General features: G+C 41.7%; 1 protein-coding gene across 1 annotated transcript in view; it reads left to right on the top strand.

Moving 5' to 3' along the window:
- Positions 1-26927, top strand: part of PCCB (propionyl-CoA carboxylase subunit beta) — a 1126289-nt gene that overhangs the window by 59087 nt on the left and 1040275 nt on the right. Inside the window, exon 2 of the mRNA XM_044070351.1 lies at positions 12427-12546. Within this exon, the coding sequence (XP_043926286.1) occupies positions 12427-12546 (120 nt within the window). The remainder of the gene's footprint in view (positions 1-12426; positions 12547-26927) is intronic.

Genomic DNA, 26927 nt, shown 5'->3' with positions numbered 1-26927 from the left:
TTGTCTTAGCTGTGTCAGTTTTCATTATTTTCTCAGAACTGTAGAGCCTTTGTTCGTAGTATGTCATGGTATGATGACTGTTATTTTCCAGATCAAGTAAATTTGTAATTTTCATTCAAAAAGGAGACTTCTAAATTTACTTTGCAAAGTCATTATTTTTGTCCACATATAAATATTCTGAGGTTTCGCTTCTTGAAGGATGGCCATGAAATTGAGGATTTTTGTAATATTTTTAGGGTGAAGTTTTATTTGTTAAAACCATTGCAGTCACTGATACATGTAGCACTTCTTCATTTCCACATCCATGCTACCTTCCTGGGTGGAATTCTGAAGGAGACTATGCCCAGCCACCCAGCATGCTTTAGAATTGTGGATTGTGATTCACAAAAGTGAGCATGTTGGACATCAGTAAGTGGTTTATATCTTAACAGAAGTGTTTTACACTTATGGTACTGCTCCGGGCTAACCCACAATCCAGAATAAAATTGCAGCTATGTTGAACCATAGCGCAGGCAACCCTATGACTTAATAATTTAACTTTCCAAAATACGATGTGTAGAAGTACAGATATAGTCACTAGGTGGACACTGCAGAAGGCCAATATTTTGCTGTAGTCACCTACAGATAATATGGCCAATTACCTTCTGGCCTGTGCTCTCTTTAAATAAATTTAGCAGATGTAACTTTGAAGACTGCCCGATATGGATCCTGTGGTTTGGTTAAGCCTTGCTATCTGTTATAATTCGCCAAAATTTCTTGGGAGGCCATACATTCAAGGATGGCTGCATGTATTTATTTAACAATTAAAATTGTCAACTTAAATTTCCTTGCCTGCTATGTTTTTGCTTACATCGATTCTGATCCTGTCCCTTGTTTATGTTACAATAAGTTTGTGCACTAGCATGCCCTTTTCTTCTATGTTCATTGTGACGTTTGACATTTATCCAGATCCTACACTGAAGTTCCTTTTAGGAGTGGAAGGAGGGAGCCCTTTCATCCCCTGAGGGTAATGCCAGTGATTATCATCTTTAGATCACTATTGCAGTAAGCATAAGCGATATGGAGTTGTGTTCTGTCCAAGATATGGGAACCAGCCAGCTTCCAAAGCTTAATGACACCTTCAAAGTGCGCTAACCACTGAACAGCTCAAGGAGAGTAACATAAAGTCAGTGATTAGAGTGCCAAACCTTCAGAACATCTTGACGTTTAAGTGCCGTCTCACCATGGGCTTTGAGTGATTGACAGTCCTTGCTCTTCTCCAAGGCTTGACAAATAAGTACGCTGTTAAGTAATACTTTCCACTTGTCAGTTTTTGTAGAGAAAAGTTTATCTTTTCTGTCAGAAATTTTTGCTAAGAGCAAGGACTGATGTTTTTAGTGGTTGTTGCTATAAAAAAAAAACAACATGGCAAACAAGTCAGATGAGTAAAACAACAAAACTGCGGGTAGAGGAAAGACGCTGCAATCTCAGTTGAACGGCTTGTTTATTTTACTATTAAAAACAAAAAAACCACCAATCAAATTTCACTATAAAAAATGACATAACCTGCCCCTCCCCTCATTCATTCAGCTCTGCGATTGCTTTCCTTAAGATAACCTAAAAATTATATTATAGAACATTTAAATAAATACTTAAATATGTATAAATACATAAAAATAATTGAACCCATCAATACCTATGAACATTAAATAAATAATACTGTCCATAAAAAGTCCCAATGACACTGCTATAATATACGGACTCGTCACACACAAAAAAATGGAAAAATAAAATAGTAATAAAGCACAATGGAGAATACCATAAACATTAATCCAATAAACCAATGGATATACAAATGTTTATGGTATTCTCCGTTGTGCTTTAGTACTATTGATTGGTAGGTTAAAAGGCTTTTATACCATGAACTTTTGAAAGACATTTACATCTGAAGAAGTTCATGTTTTAAATATTAAGTGGATAAAAGCTCTTATGTTTTTAATTTAATGCTTTTAGTTTTGAATAGTGAAATAAACAAGCCGTTCAACTGAGATTGCAGCATCTTTACTCTAGCCACAATTTTGCTATTAAAAAAAAAATTTATTAGGATTCCGTGTTGGGGAAATACCTTTCAAATTGTTTTTTTTTTTGTGACAGTTTTACTTTCTATAAAAAATGTATAACTAGGGGCTGGGGACTTGTGGTTTTGTAGGTAGTAGGTTAGGTGATCATGCAGGCCATTTTAAGCCTAGGCAATTTCCTTTAAATGTTAGAATCAGACTCTGTATGTTGTGTCTATGAGGTAAGCACGTTATCCATTATGGTAACTCCCAACCATAGAAATTACTTGGCATCATTCTCTAAGGGTAATATTTATTTGTTAGAAAAAAATCCTTGTCCCTTGTTAGACATGAACCACAATCCTCAAATGTAGAGAATGATGCCTTATTCATTAGTCCTCTGGGCCCTGTAGAGTGTCATTAACAATTTACCACAAAATTATTTTTTTTCAGTCAGGTTATACCTGCTGGTCAGTTTTTTTTTTCTAGACATGGACCAGGCTTCAGGCTCTTCAATTCTTCCCTCCCTGATCTGCTAAAAGAAGAATGCTGTACAGTGGTCTTCAGTCTTCAAGCCAGCTTCCTCTTTGCATCAGCTGCTGATGAGTGCCTCTGCTGTAGCCATTTCAGGTATCTTGGACTACTCATTAGTTTTCTCTTTTGGTGTTATTTCTTGAAAAGCTGCTTAGGACCAAGAGATAGGCACATCCTCTGTGGTTGTTCAGCAGCCTTCTTTGAGTGTGGGAGAACCACATTTGTTGGTGTCAGAGGAGGGAGTGGATGATACTTTACTGCAAACCCACCCTAAGAAGCTTGATTCCTGGTGAAGGGAGCAGTCACAGGGTTGGTCTTTTTCTTGGTGAGGATGGGGGCTCCCAGGGAAAAGAAAACATAGTTAGGAATTTTTCTTCTGTTTTACATACAATAGATAGAGAAGGCTGACTGGGTTTGCTAAGAATTTACTTTAAGCCTTTGTCTTTGCATTTTGAACCCTCCATAAATGTTAAAAGAAAAAAGATTTTCATCTCAGTCACATTCTGATTCTTCATCTGAGGGACATGAATTAGACTTAGATTGTGTTTCTCAAGTTTCTATACCACAATAGGGGGAAATCTGGATTTTGAGGAAAGTTTTTCTTCAGATTTCCCTCCTGTAGATTTTTTTTCCTGATACTATTCCTAAAATGGAGTTATTTCTGTGGGATCAAAAGAAAATACCAGAATCCCAGCAAAGAGGTTATGGTTTATTATAGATGGATTTTCCTTAGTCTGCAGCTTTTCCTGCTGTATTGACAGCATTAGAGTATGCTTCCTTGTCAGGCAGCAGTTTGCCTGACAGTCAGCCTCCTGTCCCTAATGAGGTACAATTAATTGTATAAGGTTACTCAGGCCCACAGATTTCTTTTTTTCAAACCCCATATCTGATCTGGCAGTTATTTGTTAGTCAAAACAATCTTCTGGCAGCTGACGGTATTCCTCCTGACAAAGACAGGAAATCATTTTATAGGATTGGGAGTAAAGTTTATAGTTCTTCTACCTTAGCCTTTAGAACAGTGAATTGTCATACTCCGCATGTCCAAGTTTCTGCTGGCTTCTTCTGATAATGTGATAAGAGCAATTGCTGATCTCCCTTCTTTAGAGATTAAGACCTCTCTGAATCCTTTGTCTGAGACACAGAGGATATTAAACAAATGATCTGTAAAATGTTCTTATGACATTGCTGATGCTGTATATTAGAGCAGCCGCTACTGAAAGATTTGCCTGCTTCTAGAATTTACCAGGGGATATCAAAGCTAAGACCCTGAATGCCCCCCCCCCCCCCCCCCCCGTAAAGAAGCATTATTCGGTCCTTCATCTGCAAAGGTCCTTAAAAGATTTGAAGAAAGGACAGAAAATTAATTTCTGGGTTACCCAGATTTTTCCAAAATACAATAGAAACTTTCCTTCCAATTCAAGTTCCTTTTTTATAGGAAACAAACAATCTCTACAAGGCACTGGTAAACAAAAAAATTCCAAATGCAGTGTCAGGAGGTTAAAAAAGAAGAGAAGGATTATCTCAGAACCAAGGGCAATCTGAAAAAGCAGAATTGACTTGACAATATATGCCCATCCATGTGTTTTTTTTTTTTACCTCTACCCTGCCATTCCACTAAAGCTGTCCCAAAGTCTTGACCTCCACTTCCCTCTCTGGTAACAGATAACCTCAGACACTTGGTTTCTGAGAATCATTCAATAAAGTTACAACTGGTAGTAGGTCTGTGTTCTTCTTTTTAAGGGATTCCTCTGACTCCATCTAATCAAACCTCTCCCTTACCTCCTATCCTAGGTCAAATCCATCTTAGGGAGTTCCAGAGCATGTTCTTCTGGATCAAATAGGGAAAGGGTTCTATTCAAGAATCTTTCTGGTGCCAAAGAGGGAACTTGTAGACCTGTCCTGGACCTTTTACTTTTTTAACTCACACATCAAAAACTTATAATTCTTTCTCTGCAGTCTCTGCTTCCTGTCTATTTTCTAGAAAGTCTGGAATTAAAAATTGCTAATCATATTCCAGTACTGAAATATTTCAGATGCTTTTTACATTTTCTGTGTTTAGTTTATATTTTCAGTTTAATTCTTTAATGAGTTGTCCTCTGAGGGGACATTCAGGGAAAAAAAAAGTAGAATTTTACAAGGAACAATTTCTGATATTTTTGAACCAATCTTGGACATCAACCAGAGAATATCTCAGAATTCTTGGTTTTAAGGCCTCCACAGTTCTCATGATTCCATTGGCTAGTTTCACATGAGGAAAATTCATTGGTATCCTCAAATTTTTTTGGATTCAGCAACAACACCATCTATCATTTCAGATTACAGTACTGTGCTTTGTAAAAAGGGAGTTACTGTGATGGGTGGACCAATTATCTCTCAACGCAGGTCACCCCCTTCTAGCCCCATTTGGTCTGTAACCATAGATGTCTCAGACTTTGCTTTAGGAACTATTTCCAAGGGAGTGGAACACACAGATTAGACCGAAACAAGCACATGTCAAAGAAATTGTGGACCTAATAAATGTCAAATGTCTCCATCATTTTTTGGATTCCAGGCCCTATACTAGTAATCACAACACCACAGTGATGTGGTACATAAACAGGGGGGGGGGTGTCCAGATCCTACCCCCTTTGCACACTAGCTTGGTAACCTGGAGACTAGTAACTCTGCACAATCTATCTCTACAGTCTAATTACATTCCATCAGAGCAGAATGTTGTTGCAGACAAACTGAGCAGGACAAGGATGGACTTGCATGAATGAAGGTGAAACTGGGGTTTTCAGGAATTGATGCAACTTAGGGAACTCCTCAAAAAGATCGGTTTGTCTCCATTGGAAACTCTTAAAAGAGATTTGTTTGCCTCCATTCACAACAGGCAGTTAAATTCTGCTCCAGACTTCTTGCACAAAGGTCTGGAAGACAGATGTCTTTTTTATTCTTATGGAAGGGAATGTTTCTGTTTGCCTTTTCACGTTTTCCTCTAGTAACCAGATTCAGAAGGCTCTCCCAGAATAATCTCTTTTTGCCCAGGCAACAGTGGTTCTCCCTTCTTTTGAAACTGGCCAAGGGCAATTACCACAGGCTTTCTCACAGAATGGGCTTAGGACAGAGGCTGTTTGACACACCCAACCTTCAATTTCTTCAACGCACTCTCCGGATGATAGAATTGTAATACCTTTTAGGCACCTGCTTTCTATATAAATCAGTTATTTAAGGAGGTTAAAGAAACCTGATACTAGAAAATCCTATTTGGCTAAGTGGAAAATATTTTTTAGTTGGTGCCAAAGTAAAAACCAGGCCCCTTTTCAGGCCCAGACCCCTGTGGATCTATAGTATTCATGTGACTTATTATCCTTTGGTCTTTCTTAAAGATTTATCTCAATTCCATTTCTGCTTGCCTGCCCATGGATTCCCCCCTTTCAACTGTCTCAAGTGAAACAGTCCTTGAAAGTGTTTTCCTTATTTGCCCACACATTAGAGAGGTTTCTGCTTCTTGGGATTTTAATTTTGTACTGGACAAACACATACATTTTCCTTTTGAACCTAGTCAGGAGTCAGATTTGAAGTTCTTATCTTGGAAAACAGTGTTGTTCATTGCTCTGACTTCTGCAAGAGTGAATTACAAGCTCTTACGGTGATTCAACCTTATATAATGTTTCACAAGGATAAGGTTAACTTACCTGGAAGACCTATGATGACCTTAAACTGCAGATATTTGTTTTTCTACTGCATTGAGAGAAGGAGTGGAAGTTTTTGTGTTAGTAAAAGCTTATGCTGCAGTAATTTTGCCAGTTCTGTTAATTGGGTGATTTAAATTGTCACTTGGGAAGGAGGAGGGGCAAAACAAAAACGTATTTTAAGTATTTACCATGCTTAAAATAGCTGTTAGTGACTGAAGTTAACTTGGAGTTACCAGATTGTGTCATTCTTGTATTTGAAATTTGCATTTATGTTACTTGTATAAAAGGAGTCTCTTGTTGTGAGGTGATAGTGCTATCCACTGTGCCTCTCTGCTGCCCATTTATTTATGGATTATTTACACAGTAAAGTGATTTTGAGACTCTGTGGTGTTGGATTGGGATTATGTTGCCCTTTTTTTAACTTATGAGTGTGTGAAGCTAAGGATAAGGTGTATGAAGTGTTATATGAAAGGTTGGACACTAAGGAGGGAGAAAAAGGACCTAGACAGAGGGACCAAGCTAGGAAAGATGTGCAGCAGGTAAGGGTGATAAAGGATAATGACGGAAAAGTACTCACAAGTGAGGAGAGTGTATTGAGCAGATGGAAAGAGTACTTTGACAGGCTGATGAATGAAGAGAATGAGAGAGAGAGAAGGTTGGATGATGTGGGGATAGTGAATCAGGAAGTGCAACGGATTAGCAAGGAGGAAGTAAGGATAGCTATGAAGAGGATGAAGAATGGAAAGGCCGTTGGTCCAGATGACATACCCATGGAAGCATGGAGGTGTTTAGTAGAAATGGCAGTGGAGTTTTTAACCAGGGTGTTTAATGAAATTTTGGAAAGTGAGAGGATGCCTGAGGAGTGGAGAAAAAGTGTTTTGGTACCAATTTTTAAGAATAAGGGTGATGTGCAGAGCTGTAGTAACTACAGAGGGATAAAACTGATCAGTCACAGCATGAAGTTATGGGAAAGAGTAGTGGAAGCTAGGTTAAGAAGGGAGATGATGATTAGTGATCAGCAGTATGGTTTCATGCCAGGAAAGAGCACTACAAATGTGATGTTTGCTCTGAGAGTGTTGATAGAGAAGTACAGAGAAGGTCAGAAGGAGATGCAGTGTGTCTTTTTGGACTTAGAGAAAGCATATGAAAGGGTGCCCAGAGAGGAGTTGTGGTATTGTATGAGGAAGTCAGGAGTGGGAGAGAAGTATGTAAGAGTGGTATAGGATATGTATGAGGGTAGTGTGACAGCGATGAGGTCTGCAATGGGAGTAATGGATGTGTTTAAGGTGGAGGTGGGATTACATCAAGGATCAGCTCTGAGCCCTTTCTTATTTGCAGTGGTAATGGACAGATTGACAGACGAGATCAGACAGGAGTCCCCATGGACTATGATGTTTGCAGATGACGTGATCTGTAGTGAGAGTAGGGATCAAGTTGAGGAGACCCTGGAGAGGTGGAGATATGCTCTAGAGAGAAGAGGAATGAAGGTCAGCAGGAGTAAGACAGAATATATGTGTGTGACTGAGAGGGAGGATAGAGGAATGTTGAGGATGCAGGGAGTAGAGTTGGCGAAGGTGGATGAGTTTAAATACTTGGGATCAATAGTTCAGAGTAATGGTGAGTGTGGAAGAGAGGTGAAGAAAAGAGTACAGTTAGGATGGAGTGGGTGGAGAAGAGTGTCAGGAGTGATGTGTGACAGTCGAGCACCAGTAAGAGTGAAAGGGAAGGTCTACAAGAGGGTAGTGAGACCAGCTATGTTATATGGGTTAGAGACAGTGGCATTGACAAAAAGGCAGGAGTCGGAGCTGGATGTGGCAGAGTTAAAGATGTTAAGATTTGCACTGGGTGTGACGAGGATGGACAGGATTAGGAATAAGTATATTAGAGCGTCAGCTCAGGTTGGACGGTTTGGAGACAAAGCCAGAGAGGTGAGATTGCGTTGGTTTGGACGTGCTGAGGAGGGATGCTGGGTATATTGGGAAAAGGATGCTAAGGATGAAGCTGCCAGGTAAGAGGAAAAGAGGAAGGCCTAAGTTAAGGTTTATGGATGTGGTGAGAGAAGACATGCAAGTGGTTGGTGTGATAGAGAAAGATGGAGAGGACAGGAAGAAATGAAAACAGATGATCCTCTGTGGCGACCCCTAATGGGAAAAGCCGAAAGAAGAAGAAGTGTGTGTGTGTGTGTGTGTGTGTGTGTGTGTGTGTGTGTGTGTGTGTGTGTGTGTGTGTAGATATATGTAATACACACAAACACTAACACACAGAGCTGCTGTGTGCAGAGAAGGAGAGAGAGATGTGTCTTTGTGCTACAGGTTCTACACATATGCATACATTTTAGTGTTTTTGGAGAGTGGTGCAGCATGTGTGTATGTATGTTTTACTGACTGCATGCTGGAAGGAATCTCCTCCATCTTAGATGTTTCTAGTCTAGAGGACTAAGTCTGATAGGAGATGGGTGCATATGCATGTGCTGTAAATGCTGTAAGTGAAAGAAATATCCTCCTCCTCGGGTATTGCTTCTCCCTCGTGCTCCTCCATCTGACAGCCATCAGCGAGGCCCTTCTCAATATGGAGAACATCGATGTCTGTGCTGTGACAGAAACCTGGTTCAAGGCTCCTGAGAGCACCCCAGCACTAACAGGTTTCACCTCATATCATGCATTCCGGCCCCAAAATCCGGACAACACCAAGAAAGGAGGGGGGGTGTCCATATTCATAAAGGACACCCACACCTCAAGGTTGGTGGCAACGCACGATGCATTGGAGACCATCCAGGTGCAATTAACCATAGACAAGACTGCTCTGCAATTTGTAGCATGTTACAGGCCACCCTCTCAAACTCAGGAACCTCACATGGCCTTCCTGAAAACATTGGAGGGGATAAATGTATCTCCAAACACCATCATACTAGGTTACTTCAACTACCCTAATATAGACTGGGAACACTACTCAAGCCCGAACACTCTAACCCAAAGATTCCTGGAGTTCATAAACTCAAATGCCATGGAACAACTAGTCACCATCCCCACAAGAGGTGAAAACATACTTGATCTCATCATCACGAACATGGGATCAAAATGTTCAACACCGGAAGTATACCCTCACTGGTGAGATCAGATCATAAACTAATCTCGCTGGAGGTCCTCATCCCGCCCCACCTGAAACAAAAAGACCACAGTGAAAAACTTCTCAAAAGCCGATTTCACACTTCTAAAAACTAGTGTGGTCTCCTTTAAGGCCCCTGAGCCAGTGGTAAACATTACTCAAACCGCTGAATCACTTACAAATGCCTTCTACCAGCACCTACAGGACTGCATGGATCAGGCAATCCCAAACAAAACTAAGACTCTCTGTACCAAAGGCAAGCGTCCAGTCTGGTGGACCCCAGCCATAAACAAGCTCTACAACAAAAGGAGGAAGCTACTACAAGATAGAGCAAAATCCTTGAAAGGTAAGGCGCCTTTGATCATTATAAGTAAAAAACTAAGAGCTCTCATAAAATCATCCAAGGCAAATTTTGAAAGAAAAATCGCCAAGGACTCTAAAGACAATCATAAGGCCTTCTTTAGCTATGTTAGAAACCTAGGAGGAAACTCCCAGATATGCTCAGAATTAGTTCAAAATGATGTGAAAATGACTGAACCTACACACATTGCTAACATACTGGCTGACAGGTTCAGTGCAAACTTCTCCCCCCCCCCAAAAGGAGAGATATCTATTCCAGAGGATTGTAGCCCCCCCAAACATCTCCAACGCCCAGGTGAGAACTGCCCTCACTAAGGCAAAACACAGCATCCATGGGACCGGATGGTGTCCCCGGCTGTGTGCTTCATGAACTCAACGAGGAATTAAACCCACAGTTAGGACAGCTGTTTAATCTTAGCCTCACCTCAGGATACGTACTCAAGGAGTGGCGACGCGACTGTGGTCCCACTTCATAAGGGCGGTGCCTCCACAGACCCTGGAAATTACCGCCCATTAGCTTGACAAGCCTTATCTGCAAAGCCATGGAGAGGATCATAATGGAACTCATAAATAAAGACATAGGGAACTTGCAGACTTTGGATCCAACCCAGTTTGGCTTTGTCAAAGGCAGATCCTGCCTCTTAAACTTGGTTGACTTTTTCGAGACAGTCACCAAGGCCATTGATGAGGGAAAGGCAGTCCATACAGCCTACCTCGACCTGGCAAAGGCCTTCTACACAATACCCCACTCAGGTATCATCGAAAAACTCATCAGCTTGAATGTAAACCCATACATCACAAGATGGGTTGCAAACTGGCTAAGCGACAGAACCCACAGGGTCAGAGTTGCTGGAGCCATGTCAGACTCAAAGCCTGTCACAAGTGGTGTCCCACAGGGCTCAGTCCTGGGACCACTCTTGTTCGGCATCTACTTTTCTGAAGTACAAGCAAACACAGGAGGGTTATGGCTGACAAAGTTTGCAGATGACTGCAAACTGGGCCATAGTCGAAAACACATCTGACACAGATATCCTCCAGAAGGGCCTCACAGAAACGGATAACTGGTGCCAGAGCCATGGCCTGAAGTTAAACGCCAAAAATGCATAGTCATACCCTTCGGGAAAACAAGGTTACCCCTAGCTACCATATAGATGGCAATCCACTGAGCACAGAAAAGTCATCAGGGATCTGGGGACCCAAGTTGACAGTAGCCTTCGCTTGACACTCATGTTGCTAAAGTAGTTAGGAAAACCTTCTATATCGCCCACCTGATCATGAAGGGATTCACATCTAGATCAAGGGAGGTCATCGTCCCCTGTACTCATCACTCATTAGACCTATGATTGAGTACAATGCCCGCTCGAATGTATCTGACCAGACACCTGATGCAGCTTGAAAGGCCCCAAAAGTTCCTCACCAAAAGGATAAAGGGTCTCAAAAATATGTCTTATGCTGCCCGACTGAAAGAACTCCAGCTCTATTCAGTCTCATACCGCTTGCTCAGAGGTGACCTGTGCCTGACATATAAGGCCATGTCAAACCCAGATTTGATTAATATGCTTCACCTCAAAAAATCTAGATCCCTCAGAACCACAAGGGCGGGAGACTTAAACCTTGACACGGTTATAAATAGAACGTGCTGGAGGGACAGATTCATCACCCAGAGACTCCCTATGCTGTGGAACAAAATCCCGGTACATGTGAGGCAGAGCACCTCTCTGGCCATGTTCAAGAGGAATCTTGACCAATGGATGGGAGATCGCAGATATACCCCAGGGATTACTTCAGTGTCACTGCTTGACAGAGGCACAGAAAAATGATAGGCATAGTTTTTATTCAAACTAAAGGGGTGGTGAAAGCCACATAACTATGGTCTAGGCTTATAAATGCCCTTGGGCAGATAGCCTAGTATGAACCTATGAACCTATGAACCTTCCCCCATTGGACTGGAGCCGATAAGCTTCCTAGTGGTAGGAAACTCTCAAATGCACAAAGATGACAGCCATCAAAAGGGTGCATCATTCAAGCAGCTTTTGATGGAGTTTGTAGCCTTGCTGGCATCTTGACAATAGGAGAATTTGGCTATCACATTACCATGGGGACTAGCAGTGCCCTCCCCAAGTGGCTTGGTGAACTGTAAGCCTGCCTCCAGAATTACCACTGTAATGCTGACTCATCTCTGAGAAATTGTGGTTGTGCTTTTCCTTCTCCAGTCTGCCTCCTTCTTGGATGGGCATAATTATCCTTTCATGCCGGCACCAGTTGTCGAGCTGCTTCTTGAATTCTATAATTGGTTGAGCTATAACCGGGGCTTTATCTTTGTATGCCACTGGCATCTGCCTTCCTCAGACATTTGAGGGAAGAGGCCCTTAGGAGATGGATGCCCATGTCATGTGCACTGTTGGAGAGAGATGCTTTTCACAATTCAGACCATTGATGTGTTCATTTTAGCAATAAGTTTCCTTCAACTAAAGGGCTTCCTCATCAGCAAAATAGAGTGCAGCTTCTTGGACTACACCTAAGCAATGAAGTGGAAAAAAGTTAAATGAATATTAGTACAGTTTTGTAATTTTTCAAGCTAGTGGGCAAATTGGATGGGCATAGTGGTTTTACATTTCACTTATTTCTGCAGCTTTATGAATACTTCAAATTCCACTTGACTGTTTTAGAACATGCTTCATATTTTAATGCAAGCTTTTTTGTTGTTGTTTTAGGGTAAGCTGACTGCACGTGAACGGATTAACCTCTTGCTTGATCCAGGCAGTTTTGTAGAGTATGACATGTTTGTTGAACACCGCTGCTCTGATTTTGGAATGCAGGCCGAACATAACAAGGTACTAAATTTTGGTTTCATGTTTCTGTATTGAAATTTGTATGTTTGAAAGCAGTGTAGACTGCCCACCTAGTTTGCTCAGCTTTACCTAAATTAAGAATTTTGTAACCATTTTTTAACTGATTACTTTCAAAGTAACTGACTGATGTTCTCTTTAGTCTTTCATATGAGAAGTGTCTCCACTACGATTACATTCACACTTTTTCAGGTTATGACTCTGTCTTCACATTTATCAGTCATTCACGTGAAATGTGTGTCCACTAGAATGAAATTCTTACACTTTATGCACTCAACTTCATCCACGTATATGATGTGAAATGTGAACACAATTGAAACAAGGCTGTATGAGTTGCTATGAAAACTTGGCTAGAGTAGGTAACTAAGCAACACTTAAAGGCCATACAACAACTAATGCTCAGAATGTTCCTGCTGACCTTTTGTCAGAGTGAATGGGATTTTAAGCATAAGTATCTAGTTAAAAGAAGCATTATTATGTATACAGTGAGCATTTTTTAATTGAACATCGGGAATACCTCATGAGTTGCAGATACCATTGCGTAGCTAAGTAATGTGGAAAAATAAAGTTCTGTAAGATTGCAGTATGCTTCATTGTGCCCCCCCCCCCAAAAGAAGTATACATAATAGCACAACAGTGCTTCTTATACAGTGTTCTGAAGTATTTTAGTTGAACCTTGTATATCCTGTCATTGTCATGACTGACATCTGTTATTGCCAACCTTGTCATGCTCAGCCAACATTAAAGCTTTCTCTCTCTCTCTGTCTCCTGAAGACTGATGTACTTTACTAAAGGTGCTAACTGCCAGCACTTCTTTTCCCCACTAACCTATGCAGCTGAGGTGTTCTGTAAAGACAGGGATATAATTGTAATTAACTTAATTGAATGGAACTCAAATACCATTATTTATTTATTAAATATCATTAATTACATTTGTTGTTTTAAGCCCATTTCATTTTTCTAAAAACATGGTGCAGTGTGCAATTTCCCAGGAGATGGTGATCGGACACTGGGAGTTCTGTCACCTCTCGAACTAATACTTACTGGTGCTTGGTTCTGCTCATAAAACTTTCCCAGTCTACCATAGCCCATCACTTGCCTGTATTTCTTGGCCCCAAAACCACCACTTAAGATTGAAGTCAGTGCCTCAGAAAATGTACCCGGCTACCTCTATTTTGTTTTCTAGATTCTGTGTGACAAAGTTGCTCCATTTATTTTCTTGGCTTCAGAAAGGTCAAATCTTTTGTGAAGTTTTGAATACAGTGCATGAAGAATTTTTCCTTCTGTGCTATCCCCCATCCCCTTATGTTGGGTGCCATTTTGTATGTTGTAGTTCATGGTTATCTTGTATGTAGTAATTCATGGTTATTTGGTATTCGACAGTGGAGGATTGCCTTATTGCTTCATTTTTTTGTTCCCATTGATGCTGCTGTATACACAGTACAGTTTGTTTTTTGTTTAGTGTGGATGAAGCAAAGGATTCCCATATTTTTACGAAATGACCCTTTGGAGCAAAGATTCCAACCAGAGGACAAACACTTAAAATGTATAAAATGTTTAAGAAAGGCTCATTTTTCTGATAACTGTCCTATGTATGTGTCATTTAACCCTGTTGCTGTTAAAGAATGGAAGAACAGAATGGAACTATACAAACTTTGGACTGCTTGGAGTACTGAAATCAGGTTTTCTCCTTTCATTCTAAAGGCTCTTCCCCAAAAGGAAACTGTCCTCTTACAAGGCTGCTCCTTCTGTTGCTAAGAAGCCCAAGGTGGTTGAGTCTAAGCAGAGGAATTGTGATCATGTCTCGATGTGCCTCTAATACAGCTATCTTCAAAAAGACTCCCCCTGCTACCTTAAATCAGAGTATGCTGTTTCTGTTAGAACAGAACCACAGCTCTAAACTCCGAGGTCTTGTTTTTCTCTGTTCAGCGTACTCTCAATGTATGTTTGGTCCAGATATACTATAAAATGATAGACAGGCTTGCTTTAAGATGCAGAAGATTTGGTCTCATTTGTCTTCCCCACTAGCAGTGGGGACTCTAAAGTACCTGCTTCGCCAGATTTCTAAAATCTTACTTTGGACCCTTCCTCTCTGGGCATTGTTCGTGCTCCAGTTCCATTGAAACTATCAGCCGACCTGTAATGCCTTCTTCAAGAAAAAGTATCTGCAACCTCATTTGCCCCAATATTGATAAAGCCATCAACATCAATGATTTTGCCATCAGCTTCTTCAGGGTCATTCCCTGTCTTTGTCAGTTGTCAAATGTTTCAGGGATGGCCTCAGTTACGATGGTTTTGGGACAAATCATTTCATCCCCAGACTGCGCCTTTCAGCGTTCAGTGCTGGGGGTGGAGGTACTGACAGAAACTAAACCAAAGGCAGATTGTGGAGACACTTTCTAGATGAATTTGCCAATACTTTGGAAATATTACCAGATGTGGCTGCCAAGACTTAGCTTCAGTCTCAACTGTCACCTTATATTTGACCGTTCTTCTCAACCGTAGCACTGTGGATGGCTCTTTTAGGTTGACAGGAACAGATGGTGCAGCTCATCACCACACATGGCTTCACAGTACAGAATTTGATGTGCATCCCAATGCCCTATTTGATGGTTGATTGTAATTTTTTTACATACTAATTAAATCACAACTGCAGAAGTGACATAGTTACACATACATTAATAGAAAAAACTTTGCAACATTTCTCATTGTTTTCATGCAGTATATATTTTTGGTCAGTTTCTGCCATCCCTCAAACTTCATTCTTGCTCCTGAACATTATTTTGCATGTGTTTTTTCTGCATGTATTGATCCAACAAATAACCTGCGTTGGTGGTGCTGTGGTAGCGTTGTTGCCTCACAGTAAGACGCTGTCCGGTTCGATTCTCAGCTAGAGCGTCTTCTGCATGGAGACATGCGTGAGTGGGCGTGCCTTCATTGAAGGTGTGTGTCAGGGCTGGTAACTCGGCATGTAAAAATCAACTACCAATCATTAGCGGACTGGAGTTCCGCTGTGGCGACCCCTAACCGGGAAAAGCCGAAAGACACAACACTGATCCAACAAATTCCATTTATTTCTATGTAATTTGTTCCCTCCTTTTTCTAAGCATCCAACCTCCAGTTCTTTCATCTCCTTTACAATATTCTTCAGTTACAGTTGGATTAGATTTTTGATTTCTGTTTTCTAATTTTTTTTTTTTTTTTGCCAGGCAATAGCATTACATTTAGTAAGGCCTTATTGTGTCTAAGCAATTCGGATCCTCTGTCCCAGCTCAAAAGAATAATTTTCTTCGTTCCAATCATTAGCTTCCAAAACATTATTGACAAAGTACTGTATAATGAGGTTTTAAAACCTGCCAATTTATTATATTCCCTTAAACATGTTTCCAGTTACCTGTCTCATTCTCATCATACCTCCAGCATTTGCTGTCTGTCTCAAGAAAAATTTGTAAAACTTTGCTTGGGGTATAAAGTACCTATGCAAACACTTCCAAACAAAAATCCTTAACTTTCTGGACTTTGCCACATGCTTTGGTGCCATGCAGATGTCCTCCCATTGTTACTTTGTACATTGCCTTTCCAATCTTTTCTAATCTTCTCTGATTATTATAGTTTGTAGTGCTGTATTTTGTATACCCTACTAATTATCCCTTTTTAAATGACAGCTTCTGTTTTAGACTCAGTTAAAAACTGTACCAGAGCTGGTCTTTCACTTTATTTATTTATTTATTTTATTTATTTTTTATTTAACATTTGTTAAACGGGAAAGTCCGACTTGGAGCAAAGCCAATTTTCAGCAGAGGCCCGGGGAGAAAGGCTCCAGATGCTTGTCTTTGTAATTCACTTAGCATTCTCCAGTCCCTTCCTCTTTGCCTGTACTGTGATATTAATCCCTGTTAGGGAGGGCAGTCTCTGACATGCAGACTAAATTCCTGCTTGGCTCATTCCATTCTATTATTGTTCGTTTTTTTAGTTTTTTTCATCTGTACTTTGGTTTCTTTGCTGATTTTCTGCAGTAAATTCCAGCTCCCTCATGCTTATTTTGTATATCCTACTTTCAGTCACTCCTGTTGGCAGAATCTCCCTTCTCTATTCCCCTGTGGGCTAAGTTATTCAGGTGCTTTCTGCTATGCTATGAGTATAATATTCTGTATGGTTATTTCCTTCACCTTAAAGACCTGCATCCAAAATCCTGCTCTCTCCATATTTCCCAGACTTCCTTACTGGTTCATCATGATCCCTTTCCATTTTGATTTGCAACCTTCTGCTTATGTTGTACATATGAGCCTTAACCGGTAGGCTGTAATGTATCCACTGAAATCAGGTAATCCTAAACCACTTTGTTCTGTGAGGAGAATCAAATTATCCCACTTAACTCTTGTCTTCCTTCCCTCCCACATAAATTAATTCGACTCTTTTTATTTAGTAATGTCTAAAACTTCTCCTCTGGTTGATAAAAATATGCCAGACCCGTGTATAAAATTAAAGACTCTAAAAACATTTTCAGTGTTTGCATGTTACGATCCATATCCGTAATCAAAAATTTTTGGATTGACTTTTGTTTAGTCTCTTCCTGTATCGTTAGCTGCCATAACAGAATTTTTTGAAATCCATACAACTAAGTACTTCATCCTATCATGTCCCCATAGATATGGTTATTGCTGGACCAATTTGTGTGTGGGCTCATATTTACTGCTGTAACCTTTTGTTTTTATTTTTATTAATTTTGTATCTTGAAAAGGCTTGAAGCTGTTTCAAGATGTCCTACAACATTGTCCTTTTCTGTTTTGTTTTCCCAAGTATAAATTACTATACTGTTTATATCCTAAAATTTACGAGTCCCTTATTTTCTTTACAAGTGGTCCTAAAGAGAAATGAAATAAAGGGGGGAAGGTCATCCATCCCTTGATCATCTGCTCAAATACATCTGGTTGGAGAGGAACCTTCCCATTGTAATTCTTGCGTTTGACCCTTCATGTACTCTTACTCTGTCAGAGAATGCAAATGCTGCCATTGCCGTGCTCATAAAATCCTAGGTGACTCTTTCGAATGCTTTCACTGCACCAAGACCTACCAACAATAGCGGAATTTTCTTACAGTCTACTTCCTTCTGGATCATCATTATTTGTTTTATTAATGTCAAATGTTTGCCTTCCCTCCACAAAACTTTGATGCATGCCTATCAGTTTTGGCAACTGTTTTGCCATTCTTTTAGCTAATATAGACATAAATACTTTAAACCTTGATTATAAAATTGAAATGTATGTATGTATGTATGTATTTATTTATTGACATTTGTTTACTGGGAAAGTCCATTTGGACACTGGTGCCCCTTTTCAGCGGAGGCCCGGGGGGAAAGATAACCACTTAATGTAATTAATATTTACAATAACAAGTACAGTTTCAGTGAATACATCACTCTTCATAGTAGTCAGTGTAATAACATTTGAATTGATATTCACAAACATTAAGATACAAGCATTGTATTGAGAATTTACAGATAGAAGAGTGGTGTGTAAGGCAGGAGTAATTTAAGAAATACATTACAGTGAGGTATTAAGGGGGATAAGCAAGTCTGAGTGTTAATAGAGAAGTGACTGAAACGTAATTTGGTTGTGCTAATTAGAAGTAGATATAGTAGTTTAATTACTAATTAAGTGAGGTATTAACCTGCTTAACCTCCATCTTAGTGATTTGGTGTTTTAAAGGGAGGTATAAGAAGATGATGAAGGGTGGTGTTGTCCCAGATGAGGAGCAGGGACAAAGTCAGGCGATATAAAGTCTTTTAGTAATGGTTTGAAAAGATGGTGTATGATAGACCTGATTGATTTTGGAATTTATTCCAAGTTCTAGCTACATTATTGGAATAGAGACTGTCCCTAGCAGCCCTTTGTGGTTTGTAGTTGATAAGCAGTTTATCATTTGAGCATAGGGGATGGTTTGGTAGATAGAATTGGAGTATGGGGTTAATTGTTCAGCAGGCAAATGGGCTATTAATGATTTTCTGGGGAAGATGAGCTGAGTATAATATACATGTTGAGGAAGTTTGAGCCAGTTAAGTGTTTTAGTGCTAAAGAGTGGTGGCTCTGGTGAGGTTGTTTTCAAGCAAATCTGGCAACCTTGTTGTAGCATTGTTCAAGTTTAGGACTAAGTGAGGCTTGTAAGTTGTCATGATAAGGACTTTGCATAGGAGCGAAAGTAAGAGGTAAGTGGTAGCTAGAGTTACCTTGGCAGAGTTTGTAAGGAATTTCTTTACTCTGTGAAAGAAAACTTGTTTTTGTTGAGTATTCTTAATGCAGCTGTGGATATGTAAATCAAATTTAAGATTGTCATCAATTGTCATGCCAAGTAGTTTGGTATTATTTAAGGAAGAAATTCTAAATTTCTAAATTTGGCAATGGGATTTTGGAAAAAAAGAGAAGTAATTCAGTTTTTTTGAGATTTAATAGCAGGTGATTATCCCCTAGCCAACTTTCAACAGAGTTAAGTCTATCCTGCTCCTGAGTAATTCTCTGAAGATTATGATGTTATCTGGAATATATGTTAGGGTAGATTCATCTGCATATTGTATGAGGGAAGCTTGCTGAGAGGATTTATGTAGATTTAGTGAGTGAGTGAGTGAGTGAGTGTGTGTGTGTGTGTGTGTGTGTGTGTGTGTGTGTGTGTGTGTGTGTGTGTGTGTGTGTGTGTGTGTGTGTGTGTATGTATGCGCGCATATACATACACTGAAGAATAGAGGGATGAGAACAGAGCCCTGTGGTATGCCAGTATTGATAAGAACGAAGAGAGAAAACATGCAGAACCAACAGACTGGTATCTATCAGTTAAGTGGTTGTTAAGCCATAGTAGTATGGATTGTGATTGCCCTAGGGAAGACAGTTGGCAGAGGAGTTTTTGGTGAGAGACTAGAGCAAAGGTTTCAGGAGCTTTTCCTGAAGGATGTGTTCAAGCAGATGTTTTTGAATGCACTTCCCCATTAGTTTTGACAAAGGGATAATATGACAGTAGATCTGAAATTGATTTCATCAGATGAGGTTCTGCCTTTATGAAGGAAGATGATTTTTCCCCCATAGAGAAGGAAAATATGATTTCTTGCTAGCTGAATTAATTAGGACAGATGCAGGTTAGGCTGTGGAACTGGCAGCTAGCTTGAGGTATTTTCCTTGGAGATTATCTGCTGAAGGAGAAAAAGATTTCAATATAAGGAGTAGTGATTTGATGTAGGTGGTGTTGATGGGTTTTAGGGTGAAACTGTGGATGTTCATCGTGTTACCCAGCTGCAGTCATCACACTTGGGTTATCCTGTCGTCAGGCGGTCCCGCAGTCGGCCGGAATTCCAAAGTCTTGGTCCAGTGTCGGTTGCTGTTGCTTCTTCCCTGATGTCAGTGCACCAGGGGTATGTATATAATGCATCCGACGCCATTTTCTTCAGTCTTTCTTGCCGCGCGGTGCCCGAAGCAGAAGCAGTTCGCAAGTGCCGGTCAGCCGACTCCTAAGATTTTCGAAGTCGAATTTCAGATCCGAAGTCTTCAATAAAGCTAAGTACCCCGTTGGAGAAACTTTTCTTGCCTCAGACCGATGTCAGAAAAAGTTAACAATTGTATTTCTTGTGGGAAGCAAATACCTCATAAGGATTTTCATTCTTACTGCATACCTTGCCTAGGCCCAGACCACGACGTCACTGGTTGTCATTTTTGTGCTAGGTTTAATAAGCGTACTATTAAAAGACGCTTTGACTTCGCACGACACTACTTCGGTAGAAAATTTAACTACACTATGCCATCGGAGCAACCGACTACCGGCGTGCACAAAAAATGCAAGGATAAGGACAGGCAGCCTAGACCCAAGCCAGACTCCAAGGCCTTGGCTGGTCCGGTCTCCGATTCACCGGTCTTCAGTGAGGCTCCGACACAGCCCCTGACTACCGCAGATCTGGAACCCGAGACCGCTTCGGAGCTTTTGTCGGAAAGTACTAGGCCGACGCAGCCATTTTGTTTAGCCCTTACTGACGACATTGCTGATAAAGATGTCGGTACTGCAGAATCACCTTCGGTTTCTGAAGGCATCTTCAGACCGACGATGCTCACCATAAAAACATATCCTAAGACTAAGACTCCTATTAAACCTAAAAAGACTGCACTTCAGTCTCCAGTTCAAGGCCCCATGCCTAAGAAACAGATGCTCAAAATGGCTGAAGATTTGATCTCTTTAATCAGGGGTTCCCAACCCCCACCCGACAAAAGGCCTAGACAAGAGGAAGATTATGCCTCCTCTGAACAAGTTTCTATTTCCTCAGGCTCCTCTGAGGACCAAGATTACTCCTTCTCCCCTTATGAAGATTCTGATGCTGAGGATTCTATTCCCTCAGCTTCTCCTCCTGAAGACTATTCCTTTGGGGAAACTTTACACATTATGAGGGAACATCTTCACTGGGAAGGTCAGGACTACTCTGACTCAAAGAAAAGGCTCAGAGAGTTTCTTTTACTCCCCCAGCACAGACCACTTGCCATCCCCCCAGTTTAGACATTGTGGATGATGTTTTCTTAGAATCCAGTTTGAACCCAGATTCTTTGCCTCCTGCTCCAGCCAAACCTGACAGATACTATAGAGTGCCTGATTCCCACAAATTCCTTTATAAAAGCCCTGCTGCTGATCCGGAGACCATCTCCCAGGGTCCCAAAGGGGCTAAGGCTTCTATGGCAAAAAATCCTGTACCCTCTGAAAGGGACTCCAGAGCACTAGACAGGTGGGGGAAAAATGTTTACACCTCAGCCACTCTAGCTATGAGGGCACTAAATTGCCAATTCCACATGCTAAAATATCAGCAATTTCTAATGTCTCAGTTAAAACAAAAAATGATCACACTCCCTCAGCCGTCTGAATTGAAAGAAATGCAGGATCTCTTGCATGCAACTGAACAGGTGGGCAAACATACTTTACAATGTGGGTTTGATTCTTTGGAGGCTTCCTGCAGAGCAGCTGACACTGGGTCTGTTATACGTAGGCATGCTTGGTTAAAGGAACAAACTCTGCCTGATCATGTTAAAGCAAAGCTTCTAGATGCTCTCTTACAACAGGATGTTCTTTTTGGAGTTAAAGCAGAAGAAGTCTTAAAGAAAATGGAGGATAAGGCAAAATCTATGCATACAGTCAAATATTTTCTACAGGTACAGCCCCCTCGCTTCAGCAGAAATTGGCCAACAAAAAATTGGTCCTTTCCAGCTACTGACAGACCACAGAGGGGTAAATACAGACGTCCAAGAGGCAGAGGACAACCACAAGGCCAGTACAAACCTCAACAATGGGGCACTGCAACACAGAAGGGAGAAGACAGGTCCCAGACTATCAGAAGGCAAACTCAATGACTCGCACCTCATCTGGCCAAACAACACTCTCTTGACAGCCCCCTTGGGAGGAAAACTCGCACTTTTTTCAGACAACTGGCACATTGTCACAAAGGACAAATGGGTCCTAGACATAATTTCACGAGGATATAGATTCCATTTTCACACCTTGCCAATGAAAAGAGGACTGCCAAACCTGCCACAAAATCAATGGGCAGAGGCACAAAAACAAATGACAGCTCTCATGGACATGAGAGCCATTCAACTAGTACCTACTCGAGAGCAAGGCCAAGGATTTTACTCAAGATTCTTTCTAGTTCCCAGAAAGGACAATGCCTGGAGACCAGTTCTGGACCTTTCAATTCTAAACACCTTCTTACAAGTACCCAAATTCAAGATGCTAACACTACAGCAGCTTCTTCCCATGTTGGACAAGAAAGCATGGCTAGTAACGTTGGACCTCAAGGAGGCATACCTGCATGTTCCTATCAGACAAAGTTGCAGAAGATACCTCCGCTTCATTGCAGGTTCAACCCATTACCAATTCCCTGCACAGCCCTTTGGCTTATCTGCTACACCCAGGGTCTTCACAAAATGCCTGGCACCAGTAATTGCATACTGCAGACAAAGAGGAATTCAAATATACCCATACCTGGACGACTGCCTCATCCAAGCAGAAAGCAAGGACATCCTCTTACAACATCTGGCTTTTGTAGAACATCTTCTAAGTTGCCTGGGGTACACAGTAAACAAAAAGAAATCAAAACTAGTACCCTCACAAAATATGACATTCCTGGGTGCCAGCTTGAATACAGCGGCCCAGAAGGCTTACCTGATGCCAGACAAACAACTACAGCTGACTCAATATTTCAAAACAATAGCAACAAAGACCCAACTACCTGCAAGAAAAATTCTGCAGGCCTTGGTCTTCATGGCATCTTGCATACTACTAATACCATTTGCAAAGCTGCATATGAGGTAATTACAGTGGTACCTAAAAAGCATATGGTCTCAACACAGCCACAGCTTGGACACAATAATATCTCTCATTCCCTGCCTACAACAGGAGTTTCTATGATGGTCACAGGCATGTCACCTCAACAAGGGTCAGCCTTTCACCTTGCCCCCAGCCAGGCAAACTGTGACAACAGATGCATCGGACTACGCCTGGGGGGTACACATGGCAGGACAGTGCATTCAAGGCATATGGACTGCAGATCAAAGGAATCTGCACATCAATCAAAAAGAGATGCTAGCTGTACAGAATGCTCTGACAGCCTTCAAGAATCTATTACATCCAGGACAACTTACAATAAGGACGGACAGTGAGCTGCCTGTCGGGTGCTAGGATATGCCACATAACACAAGCACTCAGGTCACTCCAAAGCAAGTACAGATATGATTCCGTCATTGTCCATGCCGGCGTGAATGACCTGAGACGTACCTCCTTGGACTACATGAAAAGAGACATAGAGGAGCTCTCTGATTATGTAGCCCAGGCCGGTATGACCCTGACCCTGAGCAGCATCTTGCCCTCACCAAGAATGATGCCACAATACAAAGACAAGATGATCAGCTTTAATAATTGGCTCAATTACTGGTGTCATTCTAGGGGGATCCAATGTCTGTCTGCTTGGGATGACATGCTGGACAAGCCTTCGCAAGGGACGGCTTGCACCTGTCACCACTGGGCTTCCGGATATTGGCTAAGGCTCTTGCCTCCCCCATAGTGCCTTTTTTAGGCAAGGCTCAAAAGACAAACCCACCACTTTAGAAAACAAAAAAGGGAAAAAACTAAGGGTAATGCTGCTCAACGCCAGAAGTCTAAATCTCAAGATGCAGACTCTCGAAGCACTACTCAGTATGGAGAGCATCACTGTCTGTGCAGTAACTGAAACCTGGTTCAAGGCTCCTGAGAGCACCCCAGCTCTACCAGGTTATACCTCGTATCATGCATTTCGGCCCCAAAACTTGGGCCGAACCACAAAAGGAGGGGGAGTGTCAATATTCATTAAAGACACCCACGCCTCCAGGTTAGTAGCAACGCACGAAGCATCGGAGACCATCCATGTGCAACTAACCGTAGGCAAAACTGCTATACAACTTGTAGCATGCTACAGACCACCCACTCAATCTCAGGAACTCCATTCAGCCTTCCTGAAGACACTGGAGGATATGAATGTCTCACCAAATACCATCATATTGGGAGACTTTAACTACCCAAACATAGACTGGGTACATTACTCAAGCCCAAACACCCTAACCCAAAGATTCCTGGAATTCATCAACTCAAATGCGATGGAACAATTAGTCACCACCCCCACTAGGAGAAATAATATACTTGACCTGATCATCGCAAACATGGGGACAAAATGCTCAACACCGGAAGTATACCCCTCACTAGTGAGATCAGACCACAAACTAATAACCCTAGATATTCATATCCCACCTACACCCCCAGCACAAAAGACCACAGTGTGAAACTTCTCAAAAGCCGACTTTACACTCCTTAGGACTGAAATGGCATCCTTCAAGCCCCCTGGGCCAGTGGAAATCACATCCTACACTGCTGAATCCTTCACAAATGCTTTCTACGGACATCTCCAAGAATGCATGGATCATGCAATCCCAAATAAAACCAAGACCCTTTCCACCAAAGGCAGGCGTCCTATCTGGTGGACCCCAGCCATAAACAAACTTTATAACAAAAGAAGGAAGCTACTGCGAGACAGAGCAAAATCCCATAAAGGGAAGGCATCTCTGATCAGCACTAACAAAAAACTACGTTCGCTCATAAAATCATCAAAGGCCAACTTTGAGAGAAAAATCGCTAAGGACACTAAAGATAACCACAAGGCCTTCTTCAGTTATGTTAGAAACCTGGGCAGAAACCCTCAGATCCGCTCAGAGTTAGTTCATAATGGCAAGAAATACACTGAACCCACAGATATTGCCAACATACTGGCAGACAGGTTCAGTGCAAATTTCTCCCCTCCCTCACCCCCAAAAGATGAAATATTTATCCCAGCTGAATGCAACCTCCCTGACATCTCAGATGTCCAGGTGAGGGCTGCTCTCAGCAAAGCTAAAAATACAGCATCTATGGGACCAGACGGTGTCCCGGGTTGCGTGCTACGTGAACTCCTAGAGGAGCTAAACATGCACATAAGAATGCTGTTTAATCTTAGCCTTACTACAGGTTATGTCCCTGAACACTGGCGTACAACAACAGTGGTCCCACTCCACAAAGGAGGCACCTCTACAGACCCTGGAAACTACCACCCCATAAGCTTGACCAGCCTGGTCTGCAAAGCTATGGAAAGGATCATTATGGAACTCATAAACAAAGACATCGGGGACCTACAGATAATTGACCCTACCCAGTTCGGCTTTGTAAAAGGCAGATCCTGCCTTTTGAACCTGGTGGACTTTTTTGAAACCGTCACTAGAGCCATCGATGAGGTCAAAGCAGTTCATACAGCCTACCTGGACCTGGCAAAAGCCTTCGACACAATACCCCACTCAGGCATCATAGACAAGCTCAACAGCTTAAATGTAAACCGATATGTCACAAGATGGGTTGCAAACTGGCTAAAGGACAGAACCCACAAGGTCAGAATAGCTGGAGCTATGTCAGATTCTGAGCCAGTCACAAGTGGAGTCCCACAGGGCTCTGTCTTGGGACCCCTCTTGTTCGGCATTTATTTCTCAGATGTGCAGGCAAACATAGGGGGGTTGTGGCTGACAAAGTTCACAGATGACTGCAAACTAGGCGCCATAGTCGATACACCAGCTGACACATGCATCCTTCAGAAGGGCCTTACAGAAACAGACGGCTGGTGCCAGAGTCATGGCCTTAAACTAAATGCCAAAAAATGTATAGTCATCCCCTTTGGGAAAAACAGAGTACCCACAAATTACCACATAGGTGTTAATCCATTAAGTACGGAAAAAGTAATCGGAGACCTGGGGACCCAAGTTGACAGTGACCTCTCATTTGACACCCACGTCGCCAAAGTGGTTAGAAAGACCTTCTACCTTGCCCACCTTATCATGAAGGGATTCACATCCAGATCAAGGGATGTCATTGTACCCCTATATTCCTCCCTTATCAGGCCTATGATTGAGTACAATGCCCCATTTGGTATGTACCTCACCTGGCACCTGCAGCAGCTGGAGAGACCCCAAAAGTACCTCACCAAGAGGATCAAGGGTCTCCAACATATGTCATATGCTGCCAGACTAAAGAAGCTCCAGCTCTATTCAGCAGCATACCGCCTACTCAGATGTGATCTGTGCCTGACGTACAAGGCCATGTCCAATCCGGAATTAATGGACATGCTCCACCTCAAAAAATCCAAATCCATCAGAGCCATGAGAGCTAAAGATCTAAACCTCAGCACAAATATGAATAGGACATGCTGGAGGGACAGATTCATAACCCAGAGGCTTCCCGCACTCTGGAACAGGATCCCAGTCCATGTTAGGCAGAGCCCCTCACTGACTCTCTTCAAGAGAAATCTTGACGAGTGGATGGGTGATCGTAGGTTTAGTCCGGGGGTCATCTCTGTGTCATTACTAGACAGAGGCACAGTAAACTAAATTTAGTTTGTACACTTTTGTATCATTACATGGGGTGGCGAAAGCCACCTACACTATGGCTAGGCTTATAAATGCCCTAGGGCAAATAGCCTAATACTATACTATGAAACAACACCACAGTAATGTGGTACATAAACAAACAAGGGGGTACACACTCATACCCTCTATGCAGGCAAGCAATGACCTTGTGGAACACAGCTTTGGCTTACCAAGTTCAGTTACAAGCTCAATTTCTGCCAGGAAAAAAGAACACATTGGCAGACGACCTCAGCAGAAACATCATGGATCCCCACGAGTGGAAACTGGATCCACAAGTATTTGCAATGATAACTCAAAAATGGGGCCTTCCAGACATAGACCTGTTTGCCAGTCCTCAAAACTATCAACTAACAAAATTTTGTACAAGGACACTGCACCATC

The sequence above is a fragment of the Protopterus annectens genome, chromosome 4.part1, assembly GCF_019279795.1.
Source record: "Protopterus annectens isolate FY-2018-M chromosome 4.part1, PAN1.0, whole genome shotgun sequence".
NCBI lineage: Eukaryota > Metazoa > Chordata > Ceratodontiformes > Protopteridae > Protopterus > Protopterus annectens.
This window is presented reverse-complemented; position numbering and strand designations above follow the sequence as displayed.